The sequence below is a fragment of the Gymnoscopelus braueri genome (genome assembly GCF_963280865.1).
Source record: "Gymnoscopelus braueri genome assembly, chromosome: 12".
NCBI lineage: Eukaryota > Metazoa > Chordata > Actinopteri > Myctophiformes > Myctophidae > Gymnoscopelus > Gymnoscopelus braueri.
Window position 1 is genome coordinate 18,490,656 of NC_137614.1, and position 22,099 is coordinate 18,512,754.

Sequence of the window (22,099 nt, forward strand, 5' to 3'; positions counted from 1 at the left end):
GGACCGCCCTAAATACTTTGAATTGGTCCTGCAAGGCAGTTATTATTGTTGCTGGGTTTTTTATTCCCAAATTTCCACCCAGTTTTAGCCCATATGTTGAATGTAGTCGTCACCAGACGTATCGGTAGGCGCAGATCTGTGATGGTCTGGCTACACCAGACTACAGTATGTGACAACTAATAACCCTTCCCAAGGTCTGCTGTGATTGTCCACTGTTTTGCATGTGAAAGCCTGTTTGTTGATGATTTGCCGGATGGAGAATTTGATTATACGTGATGATTTGCAGCTCAATGCTTAGCATGATAATGGGAAGCTCTCCACAATAATTTTCTACAATGTTTGTGCAACATTCTGTTATACCAAAACACATACAAATCACAGTGACAGACACCGAATGTGCACACACTTTCATGCACTTATGTGATGCACACACACACTGAAATGCTGTTGACAAACTCGAGTTTGTACAACACATGCTGGCTCACACACACACACACACACACACACACACACACACACACACACACACACACACACACACACACACACACACACACACGCCACAGAAATAATGTTGGCACAAAATATTCATCACACATGCTTACACACACACACACACACACGCACACACACACACTCACACACAGACACTTGCTCATGCGCCCTCTCTCATGTGCGCACACACACACACACATACCTCCCAAGATAACGGAAGATGACTTGTGGTTTTGAGGCTAGGCTCAGTGGAGCAGCACATGTTTTTGTTGTACTTATGGAACAACTTCTTATTCCGATCTGTTCCTGTGCCTCTCTCTCTCTCTCTCTCTCTCTCTCTCTCTCTCTCTCTCTCTCTCTCTCTCTCTCTCTCTCTCTCCTCCGTTCCTCCCAACCTCCATAAGCAAATCCCTCTCCTAGTTATTCTGTCCTCTTTTTCTTGGTTTTACTTCTCCGTGAGGAGTGTTAGGAGGAGATTTCACACAACCAAAGGTGAACATGAATGCCACTGCATATTTCATGAGCGATAAGACAGATGAGAAGCCCAGGAGAAAAACTCACACACCCCACGCTCACAAAGCATGTATGCACATCCCTGTACAGCATGCTGACAGCCACCTACACTGATGAGTACATGAGGCCTGGTGTTATACTTTAGTTGCACGCCAGTGTCGCGCACTGACACTAGCCGATCCACGAGAGGCTGGGAGCTCGTAAATCTGCTGTTTCTTGTGCGTGACGCTGCTATGAAACTACATTTAAATCACCCGCCTTGAGACTCATGAAAACACGTGCAACAAACACAGAAACACACTAACACACAAAATAGACGTTGCTTACTCCCATACGTAAATTCACTCATTATGACAAAAGAAAATTAGTAAATGTAAAAACAAAAAAATCCCTAAAAAATATACAAGACTCACATTCAGAAATACAGTACAAAGATTTCTTTTGCAGGGAAAAAAAGAGGCAATTGACTATTTTGCTCTTATGTCATACCCGGAAAGTGGGAGAGACAAAAAAAACGCAAATCCGTAGATCCTTCCTCGTTTGTTATTAATCATTCCTGCACGCTCTCTGGATGTTCATTGTTTCTGTGTCTTGTGTGTCTGCCCCCGCCTCCCCCAGGCCAAACAGTCTTTAGCCACCTTAACCAAGGACGTGCCCAAACGCCACTCTCTGGCCATGCCCGCGGAACCCGTGGTCAACGGCAACAACCAGGAGTGGGTGATGCATCCAGACCTCCCTCTGACGGCGGCCATCAGGCAGAGTCAGCAGACGCTCTACGTCCACAGCAGTCACCCCACGGACAGACAGGGTAGGGGGACCTTAATCCATTAAGACCTGAGGTTCCGATTCTACAAAATGTCTTCTAAATCATAACAGTTTTCTGAAAAACGATTTGCACAAATGTTCACGATTTTTCAAAAATAGCAGATCTATAAGCTCATAGCTATGAGCTTGTAATATATCTGCTATTTTTGAATAGCCAAAGTATGAAATAATGGTTTAAGTGGTTACACAGATGTGTTCCCGTGTTTTAATGGGTTAACACAGTTATTCTCAACCTGTGGGCCTGCGACGGTATCGCAAGTGGGCCCCCAAATAATTGGCAAAACACTATCATTTTAATGATAATATAGCATTTAATATTAAAAAGTGATACCAATAAATGAGAACTTCAAGTCTACTACCTTAGTTCCATTGATCCAACGTGGAAACACGGTCGATTTAAATATTGAAAATGCATGCAGCCCACCCATTCTACCACTTAAAGGTAAGGTAAGTGATATTTTTTGGTTAAAACAAAACGTTTTTTGGGGGGGTTTTGTGTTAAAAGGTTAAAGCACTATATTCTGATAGCATTGCTATTTGCTATAAAGTGTTTGTTCAGTAACAGGGGTTTCCCCATCTCTCCAGCTCTTTAATAAACAGAAAATATATTTTCAGGTGGGATTCCAATTTCAGCCAGTCAGGAGAGAGTACCCATTTATCAGCTTCAAATGTATAGTGTTCCAGTTAAACTTGTGTCTGCTCATTCCTTTGTGCCATTACTTCCAAATGCACTTCATCTTGTATCCTGTATTAGTTCTCTCTCCTGATTGGATAAAATTGGTATCCTGACCTGAAAATGCATTTTCTGTTTACTAAAGAGCTGGAGAGACAGGAGACCCCTGTTATTCCCTTACCCAACCTTTAACACGGCAGCCATTCGGCTTTCTTGACTGAATAAAAACGGACAATTTTGGTTTGAAATTGAAATAAATGACTGTGTGTGTGTGTGTCTCCTCTTCCCTCCCTGCCCTGTAGTGGCCGCTGTGCGGGTGAGTCCATGCCACTCACGACAGCCCTCCGTCATCTCCGACCCGTCGGCCATGGAAGGCGACCGGTCGTCGACGCCCAGTGACATCAACTCTCCGCGACACCGGACCCACTCTCTCTGCAATGTAAGAGCTGCCCACCACCGCGCACTCCCAAGTAATCACCTCCTTCCTAGTAGCCTACTGTTCTAGCCCCCTGCTGTATGCCTGCCTGTCTGTCTGTCTGTCTGTCTGTATGTCTGTCTGTCTGTCTGTCTGTCTCTGATGACCATCCTTCTGGCAGAATGCATGTGTGCCATGCAGTCTGCAGCCTATTTGCTCCGGTGTCAGGGCTTGTGGTGGTTTGTTTGGCAGAGTGGTTAACTCTTTAACTGCCAGAGTATATACATTAATAAACTCACCCACTGCCAGCGATTTTTGTGTTTTATAACCTTTTCAAGTAGTCACAGAATATTTATCTCCAGTATGATCGATCCCCTGATGGTTGCTAATCAGGGAGGGTTTCACTGTGTGGTTTCACAAATGTCAACGAGGTCATCGCAACCTCGTTGACATTTGTTGTCCACCTTTGAAAATAATGTCTCGGCCAAAAATACATAGTAAAAAAAGAAAGTACACAGGAGCCGAGATAGAAGATTTTTAAGCAATAAGTTAACCAGGAAGTGAATGGAGCAGTAAATCTTCGGATCGTGTTATCTCTGGTTCTGTGTGAAAAAAACGAAACATTGGCAGTGTGGGCCTTTGCAGAATCGGACGGGAATTCCCGTCCATAGCGATGAAAGAGTTAATGGGGGTAAAGCTGGATTTATACGTTGTTGGTATGCCGGTGTCGTGCACCGAAAACAGAGCGAGCAGTACGAGCTTGTAGATCTGCTATTTTCGTTGCGCGATACCACGCGCAAGTACATCAAGCATGTGCCTGTGTAGCTGGTTCAGTCGCCACTTACATGTACTCTCTCCTTTTGTGAATGTATTCTTTCCCCTCTCTCTCTTTTTCTCTCTGTGTCTGTTCGCTCTCTTAACTCCTACTGACGTCTCTGCTCGCGCATCGCTCTCGTCTCTCGTCCATCTTTTCATCTCCTTCTTCCCTCTGATCTCTCTCTCTCTCTCTCTCTCCTCCTCCAGTCCCTAGAAGATCTGGAGGAGGCGAAGCGTAAGAAGAAGAAAGAGAAGATGGGTCTGGGATCATTGTCACGTGTCTTTGCTCGGGGCAAGCAGCGCAAGTCCCTAGAACCAGGCCTGTTTGATGGTACTTCAACCCCTGATTATTATATAGAAGAAGATGCTGACTGGTAAAAACATAGCTGTTTGAGAGAGAGAGAGAGAGAGAGAGAGAGAGAATTGTTGAGTGGCGTGCGTGCGTGCGTGCGTGCGTGCGTGCGTGCGTGCGTGCGTGCGTGCGTGCGTGCGTGTGTTAAAGGTAAGCATGGGTTCAACATTTGTGTGCACACATGTATGTGTACTCACAAGTAGTGTGTGTGTGTGTGTGTGTGTGTGTGTGTGTGTGGGGGTGTGTGTGTGTGTGTGTGTGTGTGTGTGTGCACACGTGCGAATGTGTGTATTGTCCGTGGTCCGAGGCCATGTCAGAAGCCTGAGGCGCCTCTTTCTTCGCTGAAGTGTAAACCTTACAAGCAAATTGCACCTGTATGTATGTACTGTACAGTACTGTAAATAGAGTGGACAGTGTAACACAGCTCAGATGTGGATATGCTCTATTGTAACTACCGTACCCCCCCCCCAAAAAAACAACAACCCAACAACAACGACACTTCAAACTAAAACAAAAACAAAAAATGGCTGTGTTTATGAATCTTTTAATTGTTCTTCATATTTGGACTACTTATTTTGTTTTGTTTTCAATGAACTGGAAACTTGAAGGACTGCTGTACCTGTAAATAACCTTCGATGTGCACTTTGTGCTTGTAAATGTCTCTTTGTCCTGAATGCTTTTGGTTATAATTTTTTGACATGTTTTGCCCTGCCCCTCACCTCCCCCATACCACCTTGTTTGGTTTAACTTAAAACTCCTTGTCATGTATTGTCCTGCTTGGTCCATCTCCTCTCACACTGCCATGGTGAGAGAACAGTTTCCTGTCGGCAATGTGCGGACTCCCTACATCCACGTCCAATTGGTTGAACCTTTGAAGAATGCAGGAAAAAACAGCATGATCTCTTTTACAAGAACACCTCTTACAACTTGTGAAACTGCACTTAGGCACTACAGTAAGATGATGGCTGTTCTAAAATCAGACCACCATACAGTAGCTAACTGAAGCTTAGACCTTATCTACAAAATTATTCTATTCTGGGAAGTTCCAGAACATGAGGAACATGAAGCCCTACAGGAACTGCAAGAAAGTAACCAACGGTGTCTTACGTCTGTTAACAAGCATGTTTGATATGCTTGCATGTAGCCCCCTGGTACCCAAATGCATGGTGACCAAATCCCTTTAGCCTGTTAAACATGAACGTTTTTCTATGGATCTGCAGTTTAAAATGGAGAAAGAGGGGGAAAAAAGTAGAGATCAGTATAATATATTTAATTATTGTATGTTTGCATTTCAAATCAACACCGATCAGACCTGACCGTATTCTTTTGTAGAATATGTGTAATGAAGTTCAACAAGAAAGTAGAGAGTGAAGAATTTGAACTTTACATAGATGACTGCAACAGTCTAAAATTACTTCAAAAAACATTTTGTGAAAGGTCAGTAAGGCTAAGTCAACCGTTTAGAAAGAGAAGACCAGCTCTACATTGTTAATGTGCGTTTAATTGCTAGGATTATGTCGGTATAATTGAACTATATGATACTGCGCTTCTTCAAGAGATATGTTTTCCCATCTCTTACAGCTGGATCTTATAGCAGCTTGTAGTCATGGCTTAAAAAAAAACCCAGCAACAATAGCAACAACAACAACAATGCACAACTCTAAAATAGTGCATTGTTGAATTGTTGAATGCAATGCATTGTTTATAATTCAAATGTACAAGTGCTAGAACACAGTGATGATCACACACTCTCTGAACATCATTTAAGCCATGATGTCACCATGTGTATTTGGAATGCCATCCTGGCATGGGTATAAGAACTCATGCTTGCCCATCTGAGCCACATTATACATGCAGTAGCAAATACTGTATAGTAGCTTAGTATAAAAGCAGAGTGTGTGAAGTAACTCATTCGCAAACGAGACATTCACTCTCAGAAATTAATTATAGCAATACATTTAAAAAAAATGATGATAACATTTAAGTGACTGTAACTTTAACCAGCTCTCAGTTGATGAAATGGTCACATTCCTGCTGACTGGGTCTTTTATATAAGCTGAGATAATGAATAATGAAAATTTGATAATGATTTTCTTTTCTTCCCATTTTCTTATGGGTATATTCAGTAGTGTAGTGGAATAGAACCTTTCATTTGTAGAAAGAGTGATGTTTCTACGAAGGCGTTTCCCTGCCTCTGGTTTCAGGTCCTTTTTTACTAGGAAGCGGTACCCTCAATTTATAGACATCAGTGTAACAGCGGAAGGTCGTAGCTTGGATAATGAAGTATTTATAACCAGGTAGGGCCCAGGAGGGTTAAAACCAGATTTAAGCAGGCTAATCGAACTGAAACAAATGCACACCTCTCCCGTGACCCCATGGTCTTGCCAAAAAAAAGAAAAGAAAATCTGAATCACAGTTCAGACCATGACTGAAAAAAACAATTAACTAAGTGCCAAAGGTTAATAGTGTCTCTAAGCAAAAAAAAGAAAAAAGAAGAAGAAAAAACACAGCAGTTGAGATAAATATGTTTTATTCTTTGATGGATGGGGCTGGAGTCTGCACTGCCCCCCAGGAAATCTCTTCTCTCTCTGATATCCAACTAATGGCAAGTATTTGTCAACCTTATCTGACTGAAACTGTATGAAGACTCTACTAACATTGGAACTGTGTTTAACCATGATGAAGGACAAAGCAGTGAAGGGATTATGTTTTAAACAGTGGCACTTTCTACCATATCTGGACACAGTAAAAGCTAAGGTATGATTTAGAGTTAACTGGCAACGGAAACTGAAAGATAATAACTTATGAACACATGTACAACAGCAATGACAGGTTTCTCTTCAATTCTGTCAGTCATTATCGCTAAACATTAGCAGAAATAAACTCCTGTATGCATTATTGATGCACTTTCTTTTCAATCATTATAATCCTCTCCTGATAGAAATATCATATGAAATTAACACAATTATCACAGTTTTTTTCTGGCAAAAAAAAATACTTTTTGTAAATGATAAAACATTACAGAAATGGAATTAATATTATTAAAGAGTTTTATTTAAAGACAAAGATGTAGGCCTCGAGGGAGGAGCTTTGGTGTGAGACCATCCTCTGATGTTTTAGAGCTGGATAGTAGCAGAGAACTTTTAAAGGCATGGCAACAAAATTATGTTCAAGAGAACTAAAAAAAAAAAAGAAGAAAGAAAAGAAAAAAGATTATTTTAAAATAAAAAATAAATAACACTGAATTTCCATCTGGCCGTCGTCTCTTTCCCTATGTTGATGTGTTTGTTTGTGTCTGTCGGTCTGTTTGTTGTGATGTGGTTCTAATCCCACAATAACACACGAGTGGCAGCTTCCTCTACAGCCCCGAGGACTGCATCCCCCCCAAAAAGCTCTCAAAAAGATTCCTTTCCTCTTGTTCTTGCTTTGTACCTCATGTTATTCACTGTTAAATCATATTGGCTATACTTCCATTGCACTGGAATCATTGATCAGGGAAGAGAGAGGAAAGGAAGTCTTTGGGTTTGGGACAGAGCTCATCCTATGTGTCGACACAGCGTCAATAACATTTCTGCCTGAACCTGACCTCTAACCTCTGTCACTGAACCCTCTGTCTGACCCCTTCTCCCTTGGACTCTCTGCACAGTCATGTGACCCAGGAGGTTATTGATTAAACCCTGTACCGCTACTGTTCATTGCTTCAAAGTTTTATTCAAAAGTTATGCCGCTGACTGTGGTCGTGCTGGGTCACAAACTGTGTTTGCAGACTCATTACAAATCCTGATAACACAGAAAAGCACTGAGTTTAGCCCTTCTTCAAGTTCAACTATCGGTTTTTGAATACCAAATGAATTATTGATTTTTGAATACAATGTCCATTTCAATGGTCTCTAAGGGTCTGTGTTATATGCTATTGTTTCTTAAGTACACATTTTGTTGTATATTGCACAAATGACCAGACGGATCGCCTAGTCCCTTGAGTAAGGCTACTGATGCAGGTTCTCGACTCTTAATAAGAAGTGTGTGCATAGCTATACTGTAATCACTCCATATTAAAGTACTAACAGCCAATTATATCATTTCCAAAATAATGCAATCCTCACATTTTTTAGGTGGCCATAGCTGAATGGGTAGAGAGGCTGCCTGGGAAACAGAAGGTCTCAGATTTGATTACCAGCCTGGCTATGTGTCAAGGTGTCCATGAGCTAGCCTGGTAAACCATCCCGGGTCGCTTGAATTCACATTGTCATGTCATCACCTTCCTAAAATAATGGCCTATGTAATTTTTTTAGGAAAATTATATTTTTGCCTAAATCAGCTCTTCATGACACTGGCTACCTCTGGTAAAATTGCCTATATCCTTATTGAAAAGTTCCCTAGTAGTATAATGGCCTATCTCAAGAGTGTGACCTAGGCCATTTGATGTTGCCTAAGTCAAAGGAAATGTGATTTAGGCAAAAAAAATAGTCTGGAGTAAGTCACTTACTCAATTAATAATTTGGCCCAAGTCAGGTGTACAATTGCCTAAGTCAAAACACAAATTGGCCAAAGTCATTTAATCCTCTTACATTACATAACTGACAGACGCATTATTTGTATGTCAATAGTCATATATTGCTATAAACTTTTTGGGTGAAATGATTAAGAATGATTTAGGAAAACAATGACTTAGGCCATTATTTTAGCAAGGTCACGATGTGTCTTCTGCAGACCGGTCTGGCCCCAAGTGCTGGGTCGGCGTTTTTCAGAAAACAAAAAGTGAGAGCCAATCGGCATCTGTCAATCACAGGGCTCTGACGCTGATTGGCTCTTCCACTTTTTGGTTTCTGCAAAACGCCCATACAGATATTATTTTCTCTCTGTGGGACTGATAAGGTCTACTGTACATTATCCTGTAAGACAGATTAATATATTGGGGGGACACTTTCTCCTCTCAACGCAGTCTGTCTGGTGAACAGGTGGTCAGGCTGTCAAGAATCCTGTCATAGCTCTCTCTCTCTCTCTCTCTCTCTCTCTCTCTCTCTCTCGGCCGTAGCTCAGTGTGAAGAGTTTCCCCCACAGGACTACCAAAAGACTAGCCTGGTAAAGCCCCTCCCTCCGGAAAGATTTCCGGAGGGAGGGTTTACCAGGCTACCAAAAGACTCCCTGGGCCTTATCTTACGTGCCTTACCCCATATGCCTAAACGTGTTAGGCATTTTTTTATACTTTGAAAGACATTTTAAAATAGTAAAAATAGCCGATCGACATGTTGTGAGCTTGGTCTGGAATAATAGCTCTATCGTCATTAATCTCAGTATGAAAAACTCTCAAAGGAGCACTTAGGGAAATACCTTTGGCTCATAAGAACATCCATCTCTAGATGAAGTACTCCATTAAACAACATCAAATGAAGTATTTGAATGTTAAGTCTCAAAATCATACAAACAGTTTGTGACTAACAAAAGCAGAGTACACAATCCATTAAACACCTGAAAATGTGTTTAGGCTGGACTGGAACAAGGAAATGTGTTTTCTGTTTTATTGTGGTAGATGTATGAATTCCTGTAACTGGGAATGAAATCATTCCCAGGTGTGTGTGTGTGTGTGTGTGTGTGTGTGTGTGTGTGTGTGTGTGTGTGTGTGTGTGTGTGTGTGTGTGTGTGTGTGTGTGTGTGTGTGTGTGTGTGTGTGTGTGTGTGTGTGTGTGTGTGTGTGTGTGTGTGTGTGTGTACATTACATTTTTTTCGTTCTTTTTTTTTCTTTATACATTTTTCCCTGTGTGATGTTGCATAAATTTGTGTTTTTTGTATACAGGAAGAAAACTAAAACAAAGCCATGTCTCATCTCAGGAACAGCTTAATTAGTCTCTTAAACTTTGTCTCTGTGGTTTCTACATCACATCTACAGGACCAGCATGGGAGTACTGAACATGTTGACTGAATGAATACCTTTTTGTTTTCTCCTAGCTGAGAGAGAAAGGACCCGGAGGAGTTTTTCCAACAACTGTTCAGTGCAGATAGTGGACATTATGTTTCAACATTCATTGTCACATCTTTATTGTTGCATCAAGATAAGTGAACAGAGAAAGCAAAGGTACTACCTGGCCAGTCAGGACAATTACACCCTGGTTTCTGTGGTCCTACCTTGGGATTGTCACTAGGCTCTTATGCACACTGCAATTAACCCAACATATGTCATTACACATTCATCCAAAGGGCCTTACGTTCAGATATTTTGAACATGTGGGAATTGGACACCCTCCGAGCCACTTCCCCAATTCTACCGTTTGTTTGTTTTTGGTAGTGTGCTCTACCGATTGAGCTCAACGGGAGCAATTAAAATTCAGCTAATGATGGGACTTTGTATATTGTTTGGCAACAGTTTAGTAGTACAAAAGAAGATTTAGTGTATTGTTTGTTTATGAGTGTGCGATGCAGCCAATATACTTAAATAAGCAACGACATGCGCGTAGAGGTAAAACGTTCATCCACCACCACAGTCCACAGAGGCCTTGTTCGATTCCCAGCAGCAGGGCCTCCGGCTTGGCCAGACACTCCAATGAATACAATTGTTAGTGTTTGCAGGTGGGAAGCAGGCACGGGATAGGCAATTGTAAATAACTAAATTGGTGGAAATATGAAAACAATAAAAAATAAATAGATAAAAACAGCGATAAGACGCAATTCATACATAAGATGTATGAATTGTGTCACTGTCTGGTAACAAGTTGGTTGAAAGGCAGACATGACGGTGAAAACAGTCAAACCATTTCTGTAGAGGAAACGGTTACCTGTGTCTGGAGAATTGGCAGACTCAACAGTAATTTAACACAGCTTTGTTGAAACAAAGGCTTTTGCACGCCTTTTCAGCTTAGGGACTGGTGCGTCGGTGAAATAGCAGATGTGTAGTATAAAATAGAATGACCCGCACACCGTCTACACTTGCACAATAAAGACAACTTTTATTATAAATGCAACGTTTCTTCTTCAGGCATCTCGCCAGAAGGTACATGACTGAAACGTTGCTTTTATATTACAAGTTGTCTTTATTGTGCAAGTGTAGACGGTGCGCAGGTCATTCTATTCTATTCAACACAGCTTTGTTAAATTGAATTAGTTAAATACTGAATTCTAAGGCAATACTGAGCCAAGTTACAGTGAGGTACAATATACAGGTTACATCATCGCTATTGATCAAAACATAACATGGAATGAAACAGTCACATTTAGACAGATGTGAGTTCTCAAACAGTCTGTTTAAAATACTTTTGTTATGACCAGACAGCAATTTAATTGACCTAACTCAAGTAAATTATTTAACAAATAAGAAGAAAAAGAAATAACACTGTGGTGAATGTGAGTGGATGCAATGACATATGATGAAGGGGTTTGGTAGGATGCAGAACCAAACTAACAGTAAACTAAACAAGAGACGTGCAGTGCTGGATGAGAGAGGAAGAGAGAGAGAGATATGACTGAGCTTATGTGAGCTATGGGATGCACCGGGCCCAAGTGAATCCCATAAGCCAGTGGTTCTCAAAGAGGGGTTCGGGGACCCCTGGGGGTCGTTTAGGGGATTCCAGGGGGTCCCGAGCTAAATTATTTATCATAGCATCAAAATTTGTTGAACCACAAAAAAAGAATCTGTAACCCTATATACATCAGCTATTTGAAAATAGCCGATCTACAAGCCGGCTTGTAGTATTCAATCTTTTTGAAACATTTTAACAACACAAGTCTTGTATGGGGGTCCCTGGCACACAATATTTTCATATGGGGGTCCGCGGCCAATTACATATTAATTTGGGGGTCCTTGAAATGAAAAGGTTTGAGAACCGCTGCCACGATCCCTGCCTCCTCCTACCTGCTAATAGACAGAACAGAACAGGGAAGCAACCAAGAACAAACACACAGCCAGCAGGTGGAGTCAGAGGGCATGTCACAATTCGGTAAGTGGGAAGTGTGTTTGAAAGAAGTGGCAAGTGTTTTTGTAGCATGCTTGGGTTAGTAGTTAGTAGTTCATTTGTTTTGTCATTACATAGCTTCACTATTATTGAGGAACAGAGGGACCAGGCAGCTCAGGAAGGGCTATATCACTTTAGATGGTTTTATTTCATTTTGAATTCATTTTACTTGCCTATAATATTTTTTCTAAACCAGTGATTCTCAACCTGTGGGCCGGGGACCACTGGTGGACCGTGAGGGTATTGCAAGTGGGCCACCGACTAATTGGCAAAACATATTTTAATGATAATATATTGTTTCCTAACAACTTTGAAAATGAAAAATTCATTTTTATACCGTCAAATAGGAACTTAATAGTACCATTGATCCAAGCCGGAACACAAATAAACATGAACTGAAAATGCACGCGGCCCACCCATCTGATCACTTAACATGGCAGCCATTCGGCTGCCGTGTAAAGCGGTCAGATGGGAGGGCCACGAACACTTTCAAGATTTTCAAGTGGGTCCTGATGCAGAAAGGGTTGAGAATCACTGTTCTAAACCACTTTTCTTGTTTTGTTACGTACTAATCCGCCCGCCTCTTCCGCCACACAACTTCCCTTACACGTGTCTCCTCCCCTTGCTCCACCCACCCAGACTCAGACAGTCTCTCCAGCCCCACCCGCCACAGTCTCAGCCTATCGGACGGATCAGAGGACCAACTGGACCGCCTCCAGCAGGTGGAGTTAGCTAGGACTATGCCCATGTCCCACTGGAGGGCGGGAACTGTGCAGGCCTGGCTGGAGGTTGTCATGGCCATGCCCATGTACATTCGCACCTGCTCTGAGAATGTCAAGAGTGGCAAGGTAATGACGTCAAAAACCAACATGGCTGAGAGTCACTGGTTCTCAACGTCTGGTCCGGGGACCTCCAGGGGGTCCAAGCATAGACCGTAAAAAATATGGACTCAGGGGACGTGGCGGTTTCTACAAATCCGTTTTGAAGCATGTTGTTGTTCACAAATTCAGATCCACCATCTTGGATTTCCGGCAATTGTCTAATCGTATTGTGTGGAAGGAGAGCGAGGGTTGGTCTTCACTCAGTGGAACCAGTAACTAGCGACTGAAAACGGTAATAAAACCAAATATAAAGTTCAGTCAAATACCGGAAATAATGGAGGGGAAATAGCAACACCTTTTAAATTAATGAGAACTGCAGCGTTTTCATTATTTTTAGCTTCCTCTAAGTGGACCGTAACTGTCTGTAAATTAACACTGAGACTTTTACAGTGTAGATTGGGGTCCCAAAGATTTCTACACTCTTAAATTTACATAACCCTAAGGCTCCATTTGGACCCCTGCTGGGCCCCAGACCAAACCTTGAGAAACAGTGGCTTAGGCTGACTTGACTACATCACGAGGCAGCAAAAGTTTACATTTATAGCTATTGCACAGTTCCGTATAGAAACGACACCACATAGAGAAGAATTAGACATACCGTCAGCCAGAGGTTGTCTGGGCTGATTTCATTATGTAGCAGGAAATGTAGTGCATGCTAAAGTTGTGGTGAGGTGCTGATCACTGGGAATGAACCCTCTTTAAGTGATTTGTTTTGTTAAAATAAGTGATAAATATCTCTGTATTCCAATCGCAATCATTGCTATAGAGTGTGTGTTCACTAACAGCTGTCTCGTATGAAAAAGGTAGTGCACGCACATCCGTGGCCCAGGTGCAAGACAAACAAAGTATCACAAAAAAAGAATAGAGTCTGCACACTGGTTAAGTTGCAAAAAGCTCTCGGCCTGTTCAGACCTTCATCAGGACATATATGTCCTGATGAAGGTCTGAACAGGCCGAAACGTTGACGAGCAATAAAATACCAAGCGGAGCTTTTTGCAACTTCACCAGTGTGCAAACTCTATTCATTTTTTTTAAATCACTAACAGCAGTCTCCCTGTCTCTGTGGCTCTTTACTAAACACAACATTTTCAGGTCATAAAGCAAACTTATAAAGGATACAGGATAAACAAATGCAATCGGAAGTGATAATCCCAAAAACATTAGCAGACAAAATTGGAACTGAAACACTGTTACGAAAGCCTTTTGGTCTAGGGGAGAGTTTGTAACATAGCGGGGGTGTTGAGCGTATTGGTGCAAATAATTTTTAGTGAAAAGGTTCAAGGTGCCTTTACTCTTTTGCTGAATTGATGTACGATATTTATATTATTTACACACATGTAAGCTGATAAATGGGTTCTCTCCTGATTGGATGAAATTGGTGTCCCAACTGAAAATGTATTTTCTATTTAATAAAGAGCTGGAGAGAGAGGAAACCCTTGTTACTGAACACTCTATAGCAATGACTACTATCAGAATGTAGCGCTTTAACGTTCCAACAAAAAAACGTATAGCCTCAACCAAAAAAGAACACTTACACCACCTTTAAAAGAGGGAAAGAAATGTTGCACACTCCTCTTCTAATTTTGTCATGTAAGGCCATTAATTAACCCTGCCACATATCATTTAGTGTGTACCTGTGGGTCAGCACAGTGAAACAATGTGTCACTTGACTGAAAAGGTTGGAACTGTTGTTTTTGTTGGTGTCACTGTGCAGGTGTTGCTGGGACTGACAGATGAGGACCTGGAGGTGGGTTTAGGGGTTAGCAGCTCCATGCACAGAAGGAAACTACGCCTGGCCATCGAGGACTACAGAGATGCAGAGAAAGGCAGAGGGTGAGGGAGGGAAAGACATTTCTATTTAAACCACTCATAAACCACTTTGTATATAGTTGCCTGGGGTCAACTACTACTATAACTATACTAGGTCCACTACAGTATTTCCCTCTACACCAGTGGTTCTCAACCTTTTCTGGATCAGGACCCACTTGAAAATCTCAAAAGGCTGCCATTTTAAGTGGCCAGTTTATTTTAATGATCAATCAATCGATTGTGTTCCACCATGGATGAATGGAACTAATGTAGTATACTGGTATCAGTTTTTAAATATTTAATGTTATATTATCATTAAAAAAAAAAATTACCAATTATTTGGGGGGACACTTGCAATACCCTTGCGGCCCACCAGTGTGACCCGGCCCACAGGTTGAGAACCACTGCTCTACACCTTTGTCAAGTTTACTAGGGCATTGTGGGCATCACTTCCTGTCGATTTGATCCCTGATACCTGATCAAATCATAGAGGTATATCACAATGTCCTAGGAAACTTGTGGATACATGCAGATTAGTGGTTCTCAATCTCAACCTGTGGGTCAGGACCCCCAGCGTACTCCCCACATGATTATGGGATGGTCCCCTAATAACAGCAAAGTGACAGTTTAAGGACTTAAAGGGATATTTCACTTTCAAAAAAACTTTTGGTCATTGTATACGCGAGGGGGCCGTGTTTTTTCAATTACCTTTTTCATTTATTTTATTTAATTTTTTTATTGTATTTAATTTTTTTAATAAAAAAAAATATATTAAAAATAAATGAAAAAAATTATCGAAAAAACACGGCCCCCTCGCGTATTAGGAGGGCAGGGTGAGTCACCAGAACCAAGGACGGGTGTTTTTGATGAATCTAACAATCTAACATGTTAAAAATGGAGTTTGAAGTTATAATGGGTTTGTAAAATTAATATCAAATTTCTAAATAATGAATCAAGCAACTTAAAAACGTTCTGGGGGGGTCACTAAAGCCTGAGTAGACGATAAAATGACCCTTTTTTATATACCTTAAAAAAAAAATTATAAAGAAAATAAAAATACCTTAATACTGCATCAAAAGCTGTATTACTGGCCATCTATCAAGATTACCTTCAGCAAGATAAACAGTCTACATTGCACATTGCAATGATACGGTAATTTAGCTTAAACTGGCATTGTATATTATGCCTTATTTGTGAAGCAGTGATTCTATTGACAATGAATGTCAAGTTGATATGGCCCCATCCCGCCAGCGTGAGACCCCCATACCCCATAACAGAAGATTTGTGTTCTGAAAATGTTTCAAGTGTTTTCAAAATGTTTCAAAAATAGCATATAGATCAGCTATTTTCGAATAACCGAAGTGTAAAATAAGCTGTTCTTCATTTTGCTGGGGACCGCTTGAGAAGAAGCTATATTTCCTTCCATAAGGAAAATGGCCTTCTGGAACCGTCTAGGACCGCGGGGAGTCCCCGTCCCGAACGTCCTTTGACAGCGTTGCCAGATTTTGCAAGAGAAATAAGCAACCAGGTCTATGAAAACAATCCCAATAGAAGCGACTTGGCTACGCCTACGGCTATTAAAGAACAACACAAATCGTATGGGGGTCCCTGGCACAAAATATGGGGGGGGGGGGGTCTGTGGAAAAAATAATGCATATTAATTTGGGGGTCCATGACATGAAAATGCCCCCAAAAAGCACAAAAAAACGCAACCCGCAACTACCAATATTTACAAGCAACTTAGCAGAAACAGCCCAAAGTCGCTTATAATAAGCGGACATGGCAACACCGGACAAAGGGCGTTACCCTCCAATGACACGTGATCGTGTTCAGCCAATAATGAAGCTCAGACAACCACTTGCTTTCTCCCATCATGCAAAGCGCTTGTGAAAAACTCATTTAATTTAAACGTATTATTATATCTGTAGCGTTTCGTTTTAGTATTTAAAACGTAGAATTCCACGTGTTATTTTACTTACTCTCACTCTAGAGTGTGCATGTTAAAAGTTTTTTTTTTTTTTTGTAGAACTTGTAGAACGTGACCAAAGGTGCTATGTCAATACATTACTTGGGTTCCAGTTACTATGTTCTGTAGTACACTCTTGGTTCTCTTCAGATCGTATAAATCTTTCGCCTTTTACTAAAGATTTCCGTGGGGAGGACCATTATGAGTATCAATTAATTTTTTGATGCCCTGCTTTACGGCGGGGCTTCCTCATCTGTTAAAAAAAAAATCATCAGACAAAATCCTGATACAGTAACAGTGATCAGTCGGTGTAGGAAAAAGTACTCAATTTTATACTTGAGTAATAGTATCAATAATGTTATGTAGAAATACTGTACAAGTTAAAAGTCCGGAAATCTAAATTTACTTGAGTAAAAGTACAATAGTATTGGCATCAAAATGTACTATCAAGAGTAGAAAGCACTGTATGCAGACTGTCACATTTCACAAGTTTTCAAATGTATTAAACATCTTTTGAAAAAGTAGATCTACAAGCTCACAATGCATCGCATTGCTTTTTACTCAGTACTTCTTGAGTAAATGTACTTAGTTACTTTACACCACTCACAGCATTCACAACTGACTTTGGCCAAATTGCCAAATATTATGAGAAAGAGGCAAAACATTTGATAATAGCCGATCTGCTATTTACACAATATTTATCTGTGTAACTGAGTCTGAAAATGTCATGCCTCAATTTTGAAAAAAAACTTTGAGAACCACTGAATAATTTAGAGTAGATTAACATGGTGGTCTGAGAGTGCCCTCTTCTGGCCATAGGTGGTAATAGCATATGTACATTGGGGTCAAATTAGATACATTATTGAACGAGAACTGGGAACTTATATAACTTAACTTTTCAGTGGAGTGTTATATTATTATCTATATATAATATTTATAATATATAACATCTAAATAATCATATAACTGATCAATCAATAACATGTTTGAACAGCTTATAGGCTACAGTGGACTGTTCCACAACATTAGCTGTTCCTTTATAACAGGCTACTGATGATCATGTATGCATTCATTGAAGCTTATTCTAAAGTTACACTTGTCATCAGTTGCTTTATTTCAAGTTCTTTTAAATATCGTTGGGTTTCCAACAAATGTTTCAAAAGACTTACAATTCATACATTAGAAAAATGGGACGTATAATGAGTACTTTCTACTTTTGGTACCGAAGTACATATTGATACCAATACTTTTGTACTTTTACTCAAGTAAATTTAGAATTCCGCACTTTTACTTAGGCTATAAGGTTCAAGGTTGTACTTTATCGTTACATCTTCTGTACAGGTACATAAGTGTAAAACATATTTTAGTTTGGCTTCCTTCAGACAATACAGACAATGCAGCAGCATAGGCTACAGTGTTTCTGCATTGCAGTATTGATACTTTTACTTAATTAAGTAAAACATTTGAATACTTTTTCCACCACTGATGAACACTGATAATGTAATTGTGTGATATAAAACGTTAAATCATTCCGTCTGCTCTACCTGCAGTCTGTCCAAGGCAGCGGACATGGACCACCACTGGGTGGCCAAGGCCTGGCTCAGTGACGTGGGCCTGCCTCAGTACTCACAGGCCTTCCACACGCACCTGGTGGACGGACGCATGCTGAACTCACTGACCCGCCGTGACCTGGAGCGTCACCTCAACGTCTCCAAGAAGTTCCACCAGGCCAGCCTGCTGCTGGGCATCGAGCTGCTGCACTCACTCTGCTTCGACAAGGAGGTATACGCTTTAAAGTCAATCCTTTTTCTGTTCAAGAACCCCCCCAGTTTGATACTGTATGCATTATTAGGGCAATGATTCTCAAACCTTTTCATGTGAAGGACCGCCAAATTAATTTGTATTTGGCTGTGGCCCCCGTCTGAAAAACGTTTTGTGCCAGGGACCCCCATACAAGATTTCTGTCACAAAATGTAGATCGGCTATTTACACTATATTTTAAATGGGGTTTAAGTGACTCATTCATAATATATTTTTGTAAGTTTGGGGCCCAAAAGTACTAGAAGGTTGCTAGACATGTAGCGGAGTGAAAGTCATGAGCTTGCAAAAACCCCAAATACTCCAAAAATGGACTTAGATTAGATGTCCTTTATTATCCACAAGGGATAATCGTTTTGCCCGGGTCAATGCATACATTCAAGACAAGACAATACATAAATATACACCACAATTAAAACACCCAGCAAAGTACTTAAGTACAGTACTCACTACTCAAGTAAATATACTTACTGTCAACCACTGTTGGAACCTGGAAAACCTGTGTGTGTGGGTGGGTGACTGTGTATGCACTATAGGACTCGCATGTACTGTACACACATGCCTATGTAACATTGGTGTGTGTTTCAATGTTTCCTGTAGGCTCTCCAGGCTCGCAGGACGCAGTGTGAACACCAGCATGTTGACCCACTGGTGTGGACCTCTCACCGGGTCATCAGATGGATCAGGGACATTGACCTCAAGGTGAGGAGAACATCAACAACATCATCTCATCATCATTGTGCTCTGAGCACTCGTCAAGCTTTCTGATGCAGGTGTGACAACCTGGCAGTACAGAAGATTCTTGATGTCACTATATTATACTGTGCTATTCTCAGGATCTACACCTAGGCGGAAATATAGGTGTGACATGTGAGCCAGTCATACGTAAGAATAAAGACCCTTCCTTACACACCGGGAGTATTTATTTAGTGTGATTAAACACTTAAACCCCAGCATCCGAGTTGTCGGATGCTATATCAGAAGAATATTCTTCCAGGGAGCAAACATTGGTTTCTATGTTTCTGTTATAGCACAAATAAGAATAATCTCTAAATCTGTATGAGAGTAATTACGTCTTGTCCCTCCACCCCACCTGTCCAGGAGTTTGCCGACGGTCTCCAGAACAGTGGTGTTCATGGGGCTGTCATGGTTCTGGACCCCTCTTTTAACACCGACGCCATGGCAGTAGCGCTGGGAATACCCAACAACAAGCACATGATTCGCCGGCACCTCATCGAGGAGATGAAAAGTCTGATTAGCCCTGCCAGGTGAGAAGTTAAAGAGGGGGCAAGAGAGAGACAGATAGGCAGTCACAGAAAGAGAGAGAGCCAGACAGACTGAGAGACTAGAGTCACAGACAAAGAGAGACTGAATTAGAGAGACAAGGATAAAGGAGAGTCTGGTTCTTGAAGGAAAGACACATGAATCTCAATTTAACAGTGAGAGAGACCTGTAAGGGCCCATTTTTACAATGGTTATATCAAGCCATTAGTGGGAGTAGATCATGTGATACTGTCATGGGAAAGTGATAAAACTATACAATGTCCATGTCCTTGACTCTACAGCTGACTTCACTGGTAACTTAAACTTAACTTAATTTACATTCTGCAGACAAAAATGCCAACAATACGTATAGCACAGGATATGTACAGGATAAATAGGCTATTTGTATGTGTAAATATTCATGGAGAACCCTGCTGGGTGAAATAATTGGACCCCAAGACACTTCACCTCGCACATAAGACATGCATTTCTCAAGCCATTTATTGACTTTATTCTTCAACTTTCTACAATATATGTGACATTACTATGGTGTTTGTTTTGTTCTAAATACCATACTGAAACCCAATTGTCCCCCCTCCCATCCACAGGGCTAATGCCAAGCAGGACTATGAAAGGCTAGGTTCGGGCACACCACCGACACTGTTACGCCAGAGCTCTTTGGGAAGACCCCCCAGCTCTGCTGCCCGCCACACCGATGATGAAGCCTCTCTGAGAAGGAGGGCTGTCAAGGTGGGCAACAATGATAGCACTGCTAACCTTAAAGAGCCAAAGAATGTGTTTAGGATTTGTTCTGGTATTATGCACTGGTGGTGAGTGTACTGTATGTACAGTACAAAACAGGATACTTGGGGCATTCAGCTTCATGGAGGTCAAAAGAATGATTTACATTTTATATCATTATTTTGACCTCCTAGATGAAGCTGAATTAAGAAAAAAAATTTGTTCCTAATGCTTTGCTGCAATTTTACTTTTAGCAGATGCTTATCCAGAGAAACAAGTGCGAGATCGGACTTCTAAGTCTGAGTGTTTGTGTGTATTTGAGTCAAAAATTAGTGTAACTTCTCTTTCACATACTAGCCTCCTGTAGGGTTCAGCCCCAAAGGCCGAAGTGGGCGGGACTTGAGTTGCCATGGTAGCTACAGTTCCCTACCCCGGGAGGTTCGGGAGGAGGACCCGCCCAGCTCAGAAGGAAGTCCAATCCGTGGCTACACCAGTATTGAGGTCACTAATGTGTGAAGTTATCAGAATGGGACAAACTTCTGACATCAGCTTCATGGCAGGGAAACCTACTGTACACCATGGACATTTGACTTCCATGCCCATGGACACAGGGATGTTTATTTTTCTAAAGCTGAAAAGCCTGACAGAATGCACTTTTTATGGGAAAGGGTTTGGATTATTTCTTTTATTTTAATGTTTTTGGTCTAAGAAAAACGTACGATTCATCAGGGAGCAAATGGTATGTGGGGCAGCCGTAGCTTGGTGGTAGGGAGGCTGTCTGGTCATCAGAAGGTAACTGTATCGCCCCTCCAGCTCGCCCAGTATAGGGTATGTGTCAAAAGTGTCCCTAAGTAAGACACTTTTAGTCCCTAACCTCTCAAGAGCTCATTATGACCATCTGAGCAGCCATCAGCTGGGTGAAGCTGACACTGAATTCCCCCCACAAGATTAATAAAGGTCTACCTTTTAATTGACCTATTTGAAGGACACCCATTTTTACTGATAGACTCAAGAGATGAAGGAACGGTCGAGGTAAATGTATTTTTTTAGTTTTCTTTATTTTATGATGGGTCTTTGTAAACCAGCAAGTGACTCAGTGGTTCTTAATATCAGTATGTTTCTCTGAGGAAACGTAAAAGACTAGCACAGACTGCTTGTATGTACAGGGTACTTTGATGATTCAGCTTCGACTAACAGGACAAAAGAATATAAACAAAACAATATTTTATATCAGTCTTGTTTCATGTAGTACTTTTTCAATAACTGCTGTATGTGATGCCTTGTGATCCTTGTCGAGGACGTTGGAAACAAAAAAAACTTGAACTAAAATTTTTATAATTTAGTGTACGTTTGATAGTCATTTTTCAGCTTGCACATTTAACACTGTTGTGTCTAAACAAAATTTGCACCCTCTTCTAACATTTGATAATGTATCATAAATATGACAAATATTGTCTGAATATACATAAATGATGCCATCAAAGATCACAGAAAAGTTGTGCTTCCCTACATAGAAGCTCAAAGACAAACAAAAGATGAGAGCGGGAAAGCAGATATGCAATAGAATGTGATCCTCGGAGTGAAATAAA

At 41.1% G+C, this 22,099-nt stretch overlaps 1 protein-coding gene across 8 annotated transcripts in view; it reads left to right on the forward strand.

Annotated features, from left to right (window-relative positions):
* Positions 1-21,853, forward strand: part of kazna (kazrin, periplakin interacting protein a) — a 229,031-nt gene extending 207,178 nt beyond the window's left edge. For 5 of the 8 annotated variants that reach the window (XM_080443729.1, XM_080443725.1, XM_080443726.1 and 2 more), the window contains 10 exons: positions 1,627-1,816; positions 2,809-2,945; positions 3,945-4,068; positions 12,672-12,880; positions 14,628-14,746; positions 18,239-18,470; positions 19,107-19,208; positions 19,608-19,774; positions 20,378-20,519; positions 20,868-21,853. In XM_080443729.1, coding sequence (XP_080299855.1) covers positions 1,627-1,816; positions 2,809-2,945; positions 3,945-4,068; positions 12,672-12,880; positions 14,628-14,746; positions 18,239-18,470; positions 19,107-19,208; positions 19,608-19,774; positions 20,378-20,519; positions 20,868-21,026 — 1,581 coding nt within the window. In that variant the 3' untranslated portion in view covers positions 21,027-21,853. Of the gene's footprint in view, positions 1-1,626; positions 1,817-2,808; positions 2,946-3,944; positions 7,783-10,035; positions 10,309-12,671; positions 12,881-14,627; positions 14,747-18,238; positions 18,471-19,106; positions 19,209-19,607; positions 19,775-20,377; positions 20,520-20,867 lie in introns of those variants that run through there. The other 3 variants (XR_013934138.1, XM_080443730.1, XM_080443731.1) reach the window with 3 other exon arrangements.
* The last annotated feature ends 246 nt before the right edge of the window (positions 21,854-22,099 follow it).